At 42.0% G+C, this 13,998-nt stretch overlaps 1 protein-coding gene across 13 annotated transcripts in view; it reads right to left on the reverse strand.

Annotated features, from left to right (window-relative positions):
- ARID1B (AT-rich interaction domain 1B) overlaps positions 1–13,998 on the reverse strand; it is a 406,554-nt gene that overhangs the window by 17,586 nt on the left and 374,970 nt on the right. For all 13 annotated transcript variants that reach the window (XM_034765331.1, XM_034765333.1, XM_034765337.1 and 10 more), the window contains 2 exons: positions 2,545–2,683; positions 950–1,122 (listed from right to left, as the gene is read on the reverse strand). In XM_034765331.1, coding sequence (XP_034621222.1) covers positions 950–1,122; positions 2,545–2,683 — 312 coding nt within the window. The remainder of the gene's footprint in view (positions 1–949; positions 1,123–2,544; positions 2,684–13,998) is intronic.

The following is a 13,998-nucleotide window of genomic DNA, read 5'->3' on the forward strand; positions in this document are numbered from 1 at the left end:
AGTGACGCCAGTACATCACCACTTCTTCTCCTCTCCCTGTTCTTTGTCCTTTTCCTCTCCGTTACCTCATCTTTCAGCTGCCACTTCATACTCTTAAATCTCCATCATCTGCTCTTCTCTCTTCTGCTCTTATGAACTCTGAACCTCTTCCTACCCTCCCCCTTTCCTATACACAAACATGTAGGAGAATAGTTCAAATTATTCTTTCCTAAGATACTTTAAAATTCACAGAAAGACCCTGAGTGAAGTGCACCCGGGGACTGAGTTAGCTTTAGGGTTATTCTCATTTTTAACTTTCTAAAACACTAAACTTCGCATTACGTGGCACCTTTCACCACAGGATCTCAAAATGTCTAACAAACATTAATTAATTACACCTTGTAACACTTCTGTGTGCTACACAGTTAAGTATACCTATTTCACAGCTGCATAACCTGAGGTAAAGAGGTTAGGAGATTTGCTTAAAACTGCACAGTGAATTTGCAGTTGAACCATGATAGCACCTACGAGTTCTGACTCCCAGTTTCCTACTCTAACAATTAGAAATGCTATCCCAAGCTATAATATAGTTTACTATATTCAAAGATGCTACTAGAGCTTTAAAAAACCCCAGGCCCAACTAATTTAACCTGCTGATCCTTAGCGGTATAGTCCAGTCATAAACAGGTACTGTGTAATAGTCCTGAACAACTATTTTGGGATCCCGTTGAAGCCCGAAGCCTACACTTACATAATTTAACTTTGAGAGGGGGAAAAATGACCAGAGAAGACTGAGATGTGGTTACACTTCCTTTATTGCCGTGGAGATACGATGTTGCTGATGGCAATGATGCAAAGAGACGGGGAGAGCATGCAAAAAGAGCTAGACCAAGCACACCTTGACAAATCAAAATACGTTGCTTGGATGAAACTAGGGAAGAACACACTGAGACTGCCACTTAGTAGATACCTTTTCTTATCCCACCAAAAGGGTCCTTATTCGGTTCATAGGGCATCCTTCCCATCATATCTGGCATGTTCATCCCTTGCTGGTATGGTGCATTTGGCGTCATGGAGTTTCGCTTCGGGAATGCAGAATCACTTACATCAGAAAAGGGATCGTGCACACTAACTGCACTGTTTCTAAATGGACAGACAAAATGGAGGCATTAATGTCATAGGAACACATGCAAGAAATTGTGATACCAGACCAGACTATGGTCCTTCTAGTGTAGTATCCAGTCTTTGCTAGTAGCCAGCGCCAGATGCCTCAGAGAAAGGTGTAAGAAATGCCATAATAGACAATTATGGAATAACCTGCCCCCAGGAAAAGTTTCTTCCTACCCCTGCTTTTTCCTTAAGCATGAGGGATTTTTTTTATCCAATCTAATGTGAATGTGAATATTGCCATTAGTCACATAAAAGTCCTCACCTTTTTGGAATCCAGATCAACTGTTTGCCTCAATACCCTGAGGCAATGAGTTTCACACGTTAATTACCTATTGTGTCAAAAAGGTATTTCCTTCTATCAGTCTTAAATAGAGTTATCTTTCAATTTCACTCGGTGTCCCCTTGTTCTGGTATTATGACAAAGAATGAACAGCAGCATTTGATTTACCTTCTCAATACCATTAAATATTATGGACCAGCAACAACCTTTGTGGCTTCAGCTAGCTTTATTATAAAGCCCTTATAAACATGGCTTGAAAAACTGAGTTGTTCTGAGAACTGCCACATTTATTCTGAAGGCAAATGAGAATGTTTTTACAAATGGGAAAAAAAATTAATCGAACTGTTTGAATGAGAGGTCATTAAAAAAGGTTTGCTACTACCCCTTCTATCTCTCCACATAGTCAGATCTCTTTGAAAACTTGTGCACCGATTACAGCTGAAGACAAGAGATTATAATTAAGCAAAGTTGTGAATGATTTTGTTGTGGATAGTCTAGATCTCAATCCTGCTCCCACTGACACTGCTGAGAGTTTTTTGTCATAGACTTTAGTGGCAGAAGGATAAGGCGCTGTGTCTGCACAAGAACATTACCCTTGGCTGGCTGACTGCTGCTTAATAAAAACACGAGGGTCCTTCTCTATAAAACAGAACAGTCCTCCTGCAGTTAACAGCTAGTTGATAACTAATAGAACTCTCCCTTTAGCTCAGGGGCAGGAGACTGTATGGTTAGAAGTGAAGGAGCAGGGTTTTAGTCCTTGCTCTGCACATGTACATGGTTTATGATGGAAAGGACCATTATAAAGATGATCATGATCCCACTTTCAACTCAGAAAAATCCCCATGTTCTCAAATTTTAAGGTTAAGTATCACTGACAACTGAAGCATTGATTATCAACTCAGGAATTCTGTTTTTTCCAAATGTACGTTATTACGGGAATAGAAGGCTGATAACCATAATTGCTACAACAAAATGACCATGCAAAGATGGAAAGAATAAACATACAAAAACCCTGAATCTGCTTTTCTTTATACAAGTGACACCCTGATGGCACACTGTTCTACTCTATGTAGCAAGGGTAAGAAAGGTGAAATGAAGCACTGAGTTTTCAATACCTGCCGCCCTGCATGGGCGTCATCTGTCCATGAGGTGTTGATGCTGGTGTTGGAGGCTTCAAGTCGCCCGGCACTTCTGTCATGGAATTACTACCAGTAGACTGGGGAGTCTGTGGACCTTGTAGGGAACCAGAATTAGCTGGCAGATTTAATATAAAGACATATTAGATATATCAGGCAATGTACTAGGGAAGCAGCAATCATCAAGGAGAAAAGAGTTATTTTAAAATGAGTCTTCTACTCTGCTTACACTCTAGGCTTTTCAATATGTCAGCCTTCCTGAGCATCCTCTGAGATTGGTATATTCAGTGTTGTACTATCCCCCATCTTTTCTAGAACTATGAATTTAGTCCACAGCCTAAAGCAACATGAATGGAAATCATCTAGGCAAAGAAGGACCTTTAATTTAAATAATAGGTCAGAGGGTACCCTGTTCATAAAATGACATAACTTCATCACATAATCAGTACCACAATACAAATATTTATATAGCAACTTTCACCCTGAAGGATTACTTTACTAACTCAACTGATACATAAACACTATATCAGGAGAACTTCATAATTTCATCTACCAAAAATGTGGCAGCCAGTTAACAGTGCACAGCAACGTTACACAACCTATAAGATAAGATGAGAGAAATACTCTATGGAAAGAATCCTGTATCCTTTTTTAAATATAGAGGGAACTTTAGTTAAGAAGAAAGCAATTACCAAAAATAGAATTTGAACAGAACACTGTGGTTAACTCCTCATATCTTGTGAAAATAGCAACAGAAAGTTTAACAAGTGTTAGAACCTTGGTTTTACACATCATTCAAACATGATCACTAAGAGTGGAATATACTTCAATATACTTCGGCTCTTGAAGAAATGACATAGGTAAAGCAGTCTGCGAAGCACAGTATGAAAGGACATTGAAGTTCTTTGCTTCCACTCTGCACTTTCATAGCTGGTATTCTGCAGATGTCTTCCTCTGAACCATTTATTTCAAGGAAAAGGTATGCCCATGCTTAGTGTGTATGTCTAGATTAGGTAACTCTGCAAGGCCACCCATTTCATCTGCAGCTGCACTTGTACTGAGATCTCAATGAGGGATGGAGAGCATTTGCACCGCCAGCACTCTTTCACCTTGTTAAGTGGCTACATTCTTACTATAATTACAAGGAGAGAGAGAGAATTCTGTGAAGAGCTCTATTCCAATGAGAATGAGCAGTTATATATGCCCCAATTAACTGAAGATATTATACAAAGCTGGTGATGGAATACATGCACAGTGTACCTTTTAAGTAAACCTATAGATACCCTTTTAGCGTTAATACCAGACAGACATTTTCACTGCATGAGATATTAGAATATTTTCCCAACTAATTGAGTTTTAGAAATCTGCTAGATGAGACTATCCAAGTCCATGTATAAGCTATGGATCTGATTTGCCAAGCCCCCCTATTGACTTCAGTGGGAGAACCACCTGAGGGGGGCTCGCAGGATCAAATCCTTTAATGTAATTGTTGTAAACAAAGATTCATCAGAAGGAAAAACACAGAACTCTAGAATATTTAGAAAAAAAATCTTAACTTAGCCTTAACTTTGCATTTCCTGTTTTTTTTTTCCTAGCTGGCTACAATCTGTCATGTAAACTCTTCCTAGCGCCTGGCCTGTCTGCATGTGCTCAATGACTAAATGACAAAAATGTGTACACTGCTGCTAGGAGAAACAACAGAAGGAGGCAGCCAGGGTTAATCAGTTCTGATTTCTGGGAAGGGACAGTGGGTCAGAGTTGGCCCCAAATCCAGGAATCACATCATCTTGATGGATGCAGCTCACTCTTGCTTGAAGGATGCCTTGCTTCGGTTTGCTTCATTCACATTTGTATTGCATCTTGCCAGTATCCGGAAATAATTCCTGCTCCTGAAACATCAGGACCTTTGCACAGCTTGTTTCATTAGTCCTAATGATGCTATCCTTGGTCCTCAACGTTCCCAACTGTATTTGGTTTATGCCCATATAGTAATGAAGTTCTAAAAGCTTTTAAAAATCACTGAGCCCATTAATATATTAAGAAAACCAAAACAAACACAACACAAAACTCATGTGCAATTAACATTACATTTGACTGGGAACTTTGGGTACATCTACACTGCAAAAAACCCCAACTCTTGTGGCAGCAAGTCTCAGAGCCTGGCTTGCACTATGGGGCTAAAAAGAGCAATGTAGATGTTACTGCTCAGGCTGGAGTGCGGGCTCTGACACCCAGTGAGGGGGGAAAGTCTCAGAGCCCAGGCTCCAGCCTGTGCCTGAACATTTACACTGCTGTTTTTAGCCCTGTAGCATGAGCCCCGCGAGCCTGAGTCAGTTGACCTGGGCTCTGAGACTCACTGCTGCGGGTTTTTTTGTTTTTTTTTGGCAGTGTAGACATACCCTTCGGGTGCTACTGCAATACACATTTAAATAATAATACTAATGAAAGTCACCATGGGCGTACACAACAAACCCTTTGACTACATAAAAGAAATCGAGTGATTCAGCTGTAACACTCCCTTCCCCCTCCACCTTACATCTCAAAGTATCCACTGACACCAGGCAAATTCTACATTACTTCCCTGAAAAGTGAAAAAAACTGAAACTATTTCTGAGTTAAGTTATACAGATTTTTAGAGTCAATATACTAGAACCAGGTAAGCATCCTAGCACGGCCCCATGCTATTTACTATAAAATACAATATTGCCTCACCCGCTATATTTCAAGCTTCTCTCATGATGGGCCATTAAGTGCCAATTAAATGTTTCCCTAACCCACCCTGGGCAAGAAGAACTTAATTCAGATCTAAAAAATAAAGCTGACGGCAGTTAAAATATATTTGCAGTATTTATGGGTTGCATAAATACACCATATTTTTATTATAAAATAATAATACTCTGTTTTATAGTATTTCCTTATATAAACATGTCTGACTCAAAAAATCAGAAAGCAAAATGAGATACCCAGCTGAGAACTTGTAAGCCAAATTTCTACCTGCTGGCTGTTTTAAAAAAATGAATGGTAACAAACAGCTGAAAAATGTGTTGTACAATAGAAATGCCAATACCAGCACAGTGAATGCAAGCTTCCCGAAATTACTTTGTCAATGTGCCTCGACTTTGACCTGGCAGGAGCACTTCTAGCGATGTGACAGCATTACAGTGTCTGTGCCTGTTAGGTTGTGGGGTGCCTACAAGGACATAAGTGTGTGTGATGTGGATCCTGGTCCACTAGAAAATGGACAGAGAACAACTGGTAGGCCACTGAACAGTTAATCTATGGTTTTTGAAGAGTGTTACTGTACAAAACACATTCTTCATAGCAGAAAAATCTAAGCTCCTCACTCAAAACAATGGTTATTATAGTCATGGCAGACAGAATTGCCTATTATTAAGGTTGCCCGACACTTCTCATTATTATAAGTCCCTGTTTTCAGCTGCTTATAACTTTACCAAACTTTAACCATTTGGGCTAAAATTTTTCAGACCAGGTATCTGCTTCGGGATGAATTTTTTGTTTGTAAAGTTTTAGTCAAAATGGTTTAGTTGTTTCTGGGAATAAAGCTAAGGAAAAATACATTGTTTTACCCATTAAAAAAAAATCTGGCAAGTATTCTTACAGAAGCTTTAGTGCACTCATGCTTTGGAACATGGACTTTAAATCTGGTGTGAGGCGATCTTTGTGTCAGTAGCGTGCCTTTTGCTGCCTTTGTGAAAGTCTGCCCTAGTCCTAAGCCTTTGAAAAGATCAGTTTGCATATGCTCAGGAGTGACTTGCTAGACCACAGCTTAACTCCCCCAAGTTCCTGTCTGCACTGAGCATGCTCCAGTCTGGGGCTGGGGGGGAACTTTCCCTGCAATTTCTTCTCCTGGCTGCTCTGGGCTGTGCTGGATCTGGGTCTGGGTTTGGAACAAACAGCAGGAAGTCCATCTCTTCTGTGCTCTCAATGCTCCTCCTGCTGGGCCCAGGCAGATGGGGAAGTTGCCTGAACTGAAAGAAGAAAGGAAAAGACCCAGACCAGGAAGGATGCAGGGGTAGTAGACTGGGACAAGGAGCCTGGGAGGGGGGAAGACTGCAATTGGAGGCTGGTGGCGGGAGAGAAGGGTCTGGCGGTTGGGGGGAAGATTAAGACTTGCTGAGCAAAGAAACTAGGACTGAGACCCAGGAGAAAACAGGGGTGGAAGGACTGGGAACCAGCAGGTCAGGGGACTGAGTTTGTCTGAGGGATTATGGGGGGAGACTGGAGCTAACTGGGACTGGGAATCAATGGGGGGAGAGAAGTTGTCGGGGGGAGGAGGGGAGACATAAGATGAAGACGGTGTGAGGGAATAGCTAGGACTGGCTGGGAAAAGAGAATGGGAAGAGGAGCTGGATGTTGGGGGACACTGAGATTGGATGAGAAGCCAGGGGAGGGAGACTGGGACTGGCAGCTAGCGGGAATGTGGAAGTGACTGGACATCAGAGGAAAGGAGATGAGAGACAGACTGGATGAGGAACTGGGAGAGGTGAAACTGGGACTGGCTGGGCAAGGAGACAGGAACTAATGATGGGGTGAGTGAGACTGGGATGGGGAGTTTAAAGGGTGGACTGTCTGGGTAACAACACCGAGACTAGGATGAGAAGCCTGAGGTGAAGATACCGAGACTGTCCGGATAAGAAAAATGGAACTGGGACAAGGAGCCAAGGGTAGGGAAGAGACAGGACAGGAACAGCGCAGAGGGAATGCAGCAGAGAGGGTCAAGGCAGAAGAATCTGTGCCCGCTACAGCACATTCCTCTCCAGAGACTGAAATGGAGCCAAGATTCCTGAGTCTCATTATTCCTCTGCTGTTGGCAAATATCTGTGAAACCAACTGACAAAACAACTCATCGCCCTCTACTGCTGGTCACATAGAGGATGACAACCTACTATTGCTATCAGTTATTCCATTAGCTCAAGAGGTCTGTTAGATGGATCTAAAGGTTTCAACTGCCGATGAACCACATGGGTGTCAATAGGACACCACATGATGGAACTTATTTTTTTTTTTTCAGTTTGCTTTTTAAAAAATCTTAGGATTTACACACAAAAAAATCTTATGTTAAAAGAACATTATTATTAAGGTTGCAAACTCAAGCACTAAGAAGTTAGGAAATGCCAGAATTGAGGTTGTCTGTGCTATTTAATTGGCCCCTTGTGCGTACGCATTATGATACAGTCTTTAATTACATGATCGCATACAATTTTTCCACAAGACCCCTGCCTCATTTAGTGCACAGGACTGACATACTCTGGGGATGAATCAGCATTGTGTAGCGAGGGAGACTGTTGTGTGTAGGACCCTTGCCTCGTTTACTGTAGAAGTTGGAAGGTATGTCGTCAATGAGGCAGGGGATTACAGCAAGAGAAAGAACTGTCTCATACTTAAGGCAATTGAATGCTGTCCTGGGAATTGGATTCTATCCTTGCCTGTATCAAACAGTTACTATGTGATGCTAGGCAAGTCACTTAAACCAAACTTTTCATATGTGTTCTTCATTTATTTGGTCTGAGACCCTGTGGTTTGATTTGCAGAAGTGCTGTGGACTCATGATTGCAACTGCAGTCAATGGGAGCTGTGCTTTGAATATATTAAGTGCTATATAATACTAAATACTCTGAAAAATCACAGTCCTAGGTGTCTCAAATTAGGCTCCTCAGATTAGTGGATATTTTTGACCATGATCTCTCTGTGTCTCAATTCCTCCCTGTAAAATGGGATAATAACCCCTCAGCACACAAGGGTTTTGTGAAGACAAATTAATTAATGCTTGTGAAGCACTCAGATATTATACTGATGAGTAACATAGAAAAGCCTATGAGGAAATTAATAATTTTGTATTCAGAGCAGTAAATAAGGCCTTGGGCTACACAATGAACAAAATACTGAACTGGAGGAGAAAACAAAATATTGAATAGCTGCTCACTAAGTGATCAATGTCCTTTCTGCGCACTGAATGAGGAATGGGTCCTTTGGGAAAAAACAGTATGATCATGTAATTAAAACACTGTACCATAATGCATACGCACATGGGGTCCGAGCTAAGGCTGCACAGGCAAGCTCAACTCTGGCATTTCCTAACTTTTGGGTGCTTGACTTTGCCATCACAATAATGTACTAGGTGTTGTGCAAATGACTGGAAGGTATGGTCTCACATGTATGTCTATATAGTCTGTTAACATATTATTACACATATTATCATTAGTAATACTTTTCCAGTTAGAAATCATGAAACTAAACCCTTTTGTCTGTGTGTCAAAGCTGCTACCTGCTCCTCCTTCAAATCTCTCCTTGCATTCCACTTTTGTTTAGATTTTCAATGCTACGTTTTTTTTCTGACACTGTTTACATCCATCAGCTTATGTAGCTTATCTTTTTGTTTCTATTCTAACTGTTTAAGTTGACTGTAAACTTCTTAAAACAGGGATCCTGTCTTGTTACTTTGTCAAGTCCTACATAAGCACTCAGTACTATAAAACAAAACAAAACAACAACAGAGAAATAAAAAGAAGGAAACAGACAATTATTTGAAGTGTTTAAGCTGTGCATACAAGACCATACAGCTGACTGGCGATGGCCAGAAAAACACTTCTCTGTGTCTAATCAACTAGTGTAATATGTGATTTTTCAACATACAAAAAAGCCCAAGCAGCACCTGCCTTATAGGTGCCACCGCAGATTTTAAAAAATTGAAAGAAAATTGTCTGAAAGCAACATTTTCATCATGGCATCCTTTACAGCCTCCTACATGGACCAATTTGCTGCTAGCCGCATGAAATTAGCACCTCAGTGGCTGCTTCCTTAAAAGGCCTGCAATGCTAGGGAGTGTGGTTTCAGGAAAGACCCTTTATTTACAATAGTTCAAATGTGCAGTTAATAAAAACAGAAAAAAATTCTTCCTCTTGCCAGAATTATTTTTCCTTCAGGGGAAAAAAAAAAAAAAAAAGAATGCAACCTCTTGAAACTCCATTACTAGGAGGCCTGACATGCTCTCTAGGATATCCCTACCTTTTGCCAGAAGCTACAAATGTATACGCTAAAGTAAACAATGGAAGGGTTACTGAAGGTTAAGTACATTCACATACTTCAGACTGAACAGCCAGACGCCACGCTGGGAAGATAATTTACACAGTATGAACCCAGTGCCCTAATTCTGACTAGGGTGGGGGTGGGGAGGGGAGCGTTAGTCAGATATGCCACAGGTCTACAGTGAACACAGGTCAATCAGAGGGCACCTTTATTTATAACCCAGACCCTTTTCTCATTTATCTTCCACTGGGGATTCCCCGGTTGGCTACATGACAGGTTTTGTGACATCACCTGTCAGATAATAATAGAAATTCAGTCAGCCACCTGCCAGTAAAGATGGATGGGTTTTTGGTTACAAACTTACTAATTGAATGACTGGCTTTTTCCCCCCCGCCTCCCCAAGTCTTGTCTCTGCTGCCAAGGAAACACAGAGAACAGGCTGTTGGAGCTCTATGTTACAACAGAGCACAAACTTTCACAGGTTTGCTATCATATGATCTCTGTGACACCGACAAGACCAAGGTCTTGTCTGGATTTTATTCAGGAGTGCCCCAATCTATCGCTGAGTACTGCCCAATATTCACTAGGTGCTATGCATATGACAGGAAGGTATGTTCCCACATATATGTTTATATATTTTGTTAAGATACATTACACATATTATCATTAGCAATATTTTCCAGTTGGAAATCATGAAACGGAACCCCTTTCCCTGTGTGCCAAAGCTGCTACCTGTCCTCCTTCAAGTTTCCTTACATCCCACTTTTGTTTAGATTTTCAATGCTACATTGTTTTCTGACACTGTCTATGTCCATCCATGAGCTAACCCACAGCCAATTCCAAGCCAGTACAATAATGAGTAATAGACTCCAAATACACAGGCTAACAATGGCCATCACTTCCAGATTCATGTGTACCCAAATGATCTATTTATTATGGCTAACAGAATTTCTTTTCTGACCAAGAAAAGAATCTATAGTCTCAGAATGGAAAACAGATCATATATGTTGGAAGCTTTTTGCAATTTGCCTCCTTATCATAATGGCCACCTTGTATTTTCAATTTAGGGTTTTCCACAACATTCATATATATTTTGGTTAAGAATATCAGAACACTAACGAACTTATGGCTGCATGGAACACTTTGTCTTCACAAGAATCTCCAAAAAGCATAAGCATCCCGGATAGAACACTTATGAGGCTCTTGCTATTCCCTAGTTCTTGTTTGTCTGCAAGAAGCAGCTCCATGACACGTTCAAGGCCATCTCTTTTCCTATGATTTCTGAGTAGACTGGAGAAGTTCTGACAGTAGCATACATCCAACTCATGCTTTAAAATGGACAATTAGAACAAAAATAACAGTAAGTTGGCTGAGGTGTGTCTGACTCTGGCCTCCATTGAACAAGGTCCACTGACCTACTGCTTTGCTGAACTAGTCCAACTCTTCCTTTGGAGTTGCTGGGATATACCTTGAATTGTCACAGGCAGCACAGACAGCTAAATTCTACCTTCAGTTACCACCCATCCTCACTGAAGTCAATGGGGTTACAAGAAGTGTAAGTGATGGTAGAATTCTGATCCCCCTACCTCCTTATGTAAACCATTGGGCTAACTCACCAGCCTATGTACCAAAGAACACTCTTCAGTCACAGGATTTCAGTCCCTTTACTTCAGGACTTTGGTTGTATTTCTTCAAAACAAAACTGTCTGATACAAGTTCAACATACCAATCATGTGCTTTCTCCCGACCCAGGGTCTTCTACTCCCTGAAACTCTTACATTCCTTCCTAGCCTGCTCCCTGCAGGATTCCACTCCACAGGCCATCTATCAGGGAGCAGCATATGAACTCTGAGCTAACTCCACCAAGGGGCTGCAATGCAGAGCATTGCAAAGCATAACTCCTAGGCTCTCTGCTGCCTAATTAGAGTCCTCAGCCCCAAGTTAGGTGCCCAGGCTCTGCATAAAATGCATGGGGCAAGTTAGGCACCTAAGAAAGGGAGCCTCAGAAGCCAGCACACTGAGTGGGGAGCCATCTAAGCTAGCCGGGAATGAAATGCAGAAGAAAAGGGCAGGGCTAGAGGCCCATGTTCACAAAAGTACTTTGTCACCTAACTCACAGCAATCTAGGTACCTGACTGACAAGCCAAGGAGGTGCCTGTCTATGCTGGAATTAGATGCCTAAGGCAGATCTGCCCTTTCTCAAGAAGAGAGAGAGAGAGACTGACTATAGCCCCAGGTCAGTCCTTTCTCAGAGGAGAGTTTGACTTTGACTTTATAGCCCAATGGTTAAGGGCACTCACTGGGAAGATGGAACACACAGCTCCAAGTGCAGGCTCCAAATAATATTTAATTATTTATACACAATGAAACAGTTCCAACAGGAGAAAAGAGAGAGACCCCACTCAGAATAGTCGATAGCCCAGTGGTTAGAGCACTCACATGGGAGACCTGAGTTCAAATCCCTGTTCCAAATCAGGTAGACCAGCAATTTGATTCTGGGTCTTGCACATCCCAGGGAAGTGCTCCCTGGCTACTGGGTATTCTGAGGACAGACTGACATGCACATGCATGAAAAATTCCTGACTTGCTTGCTCCCAGTTGTCTTTTGTGCAAGGCCTGATCCAACAGGCATGCTCAGAGATATGCTTACTGGCTTGAGCCCTGCGAGTGAATGACTCATTTGAGAATCCTGCTGGGGCTTAGGCATGAGTTAAGACACGAAGCAGCTTGTTAGTTGTGGGGTAGCCATAGGCCTTAGGTGGTTTGGCAGTTGCCCACCAGAGGAAACTTTGATGCCTATCAGAATTTAGGTGCCTACAGGATAGGTGGCAGCTGAGTGGTGCTTTTGAGATTGTCAGTGATACCTAAATGTTGGAGTTCAATGCCTAGGTACCTTTGTGGATCTAGCCCTCGGTTCCTCCCCTGACCCAGAGACTCTGGCAGGATCCTTTCTACTGCCTGAACCTCTTCTTAGCAACCGAGCTATTTGCTGGTTTCATGAAGACCATGTGATCTTCAAGCTATCCAGGGCCGGCTCCAGCTTTTTTGCCGCCCCAAGTGGCGGGGAAAAAAAAAAGCAACAGGGGAGCCGCGATGGGCAGCACTTCGGTGGCAGCTCTACTGCGCTGCTTCATTCTTCGGTGGCAATTCGGCGGCCGATCCTTCCCTCCCAGAGGGACTAAAGGACCCACCAACAAATTGCCGCCGAAGAGCCGGACGTGCCGCCCTTTCCGTTGACCACCCCAAGCACCTGCTTCCTGCCCAGGTGCCTGGAGCCAGCCCTGAAGCTATCACCTGAACCTCAGACTCATAGAATCAGCTGCGAAACAGGTGATTTGTCACAGGAGGGGTTTAAGCCCAATTCCCTTAAGGGCAACCCTACCCTTCTTCATCATGTATTGATTTAGGCATCAATATTGCAACTGGTTCTGTGTAGCTTAAGCAGGCTTCAAAAAGGCTGTTATGTGCAGGCACACGGGTGTGCCTGCACAGAACCAATCTCATGATGTCTTAATGTTTAAAAGCAAGAACCTTTTAGTCTACTGCTTCCTGTTCCAGTGGGCTCCTGCTCCATTTGCAAGTCAAAGATGGATGGATTACCTAAAGTACATCTATAATCCTACTGCTTTTGTGCAGTTAAAACATTAATGTTACCCTAAACTGAAGAAAAAGAAAAAAAAGAGCCAACTGTTAAGAGAACAGGCCCTGTACTTTCTGCAGCATCTATAGCTCAGCGGGATTTCATGTACTAAAGCTGATACACACTGGGAAAGCCTTTTTCCACACAGAAGTGCAGCCCATTCAGTGACACAAGTTCTTTTCCAGCAAACAAAATAAACCTTGAGATCATTGCTTGATTCCTCCCCTCTTCTGGTCCCTATGTCCAGCTGTGTTTTTATTTTGGAAAAATAGTTTCAGTTCTGCTCCCAGACATCTTGTTTGAACTGAACGTAGTGTTATGATAAATTCAAACTTGGACTTTGCAGTTTTCATTTATAGTTTCAAGGTGCACATGGAACTGCAGGACAGCCCATGACATTTCTCTGCTTTTGTTCAAGGTCTGGATATTTAAATCAAGATTCTTTAACACAAAATTCAGACAGTTTTATGATGATTGTTCCTGAACCACTAACCAAAATTACTGAATGGCAACATTGTAAGAGAGTTAGAGAAAGGAAGAGGGAAGCAAAATATTTATTTATTTTTAGTTTTGCTGCTTAATTTAAAAAAAACATGTTCTTTTCCTTCTCCCTAATGAGTCTAATGGTTTCAGCTCCATTTACTGGCCCTTGCTGCAGGTGATGCAGCCAAATCCAACAGCTTTCAATTTTTAATAAGAATGCATGTGCTGGCTAATCTAAACTCCCTCTAGGGAGTCAAATACTC

Source organism: Trachemys scripta, chromosome 3 (assembly GCF_013100865.1).
Source record: "Trachemys scripta elegans isolate TJP31775 chromosome 3, CAS_Tse_1.0, whole genome shotgun sequence".
NCBI lineage: Eukaryota > Metazoa > Chordata > Testudines > Emydidae > Trachemys > Trachemys scripta.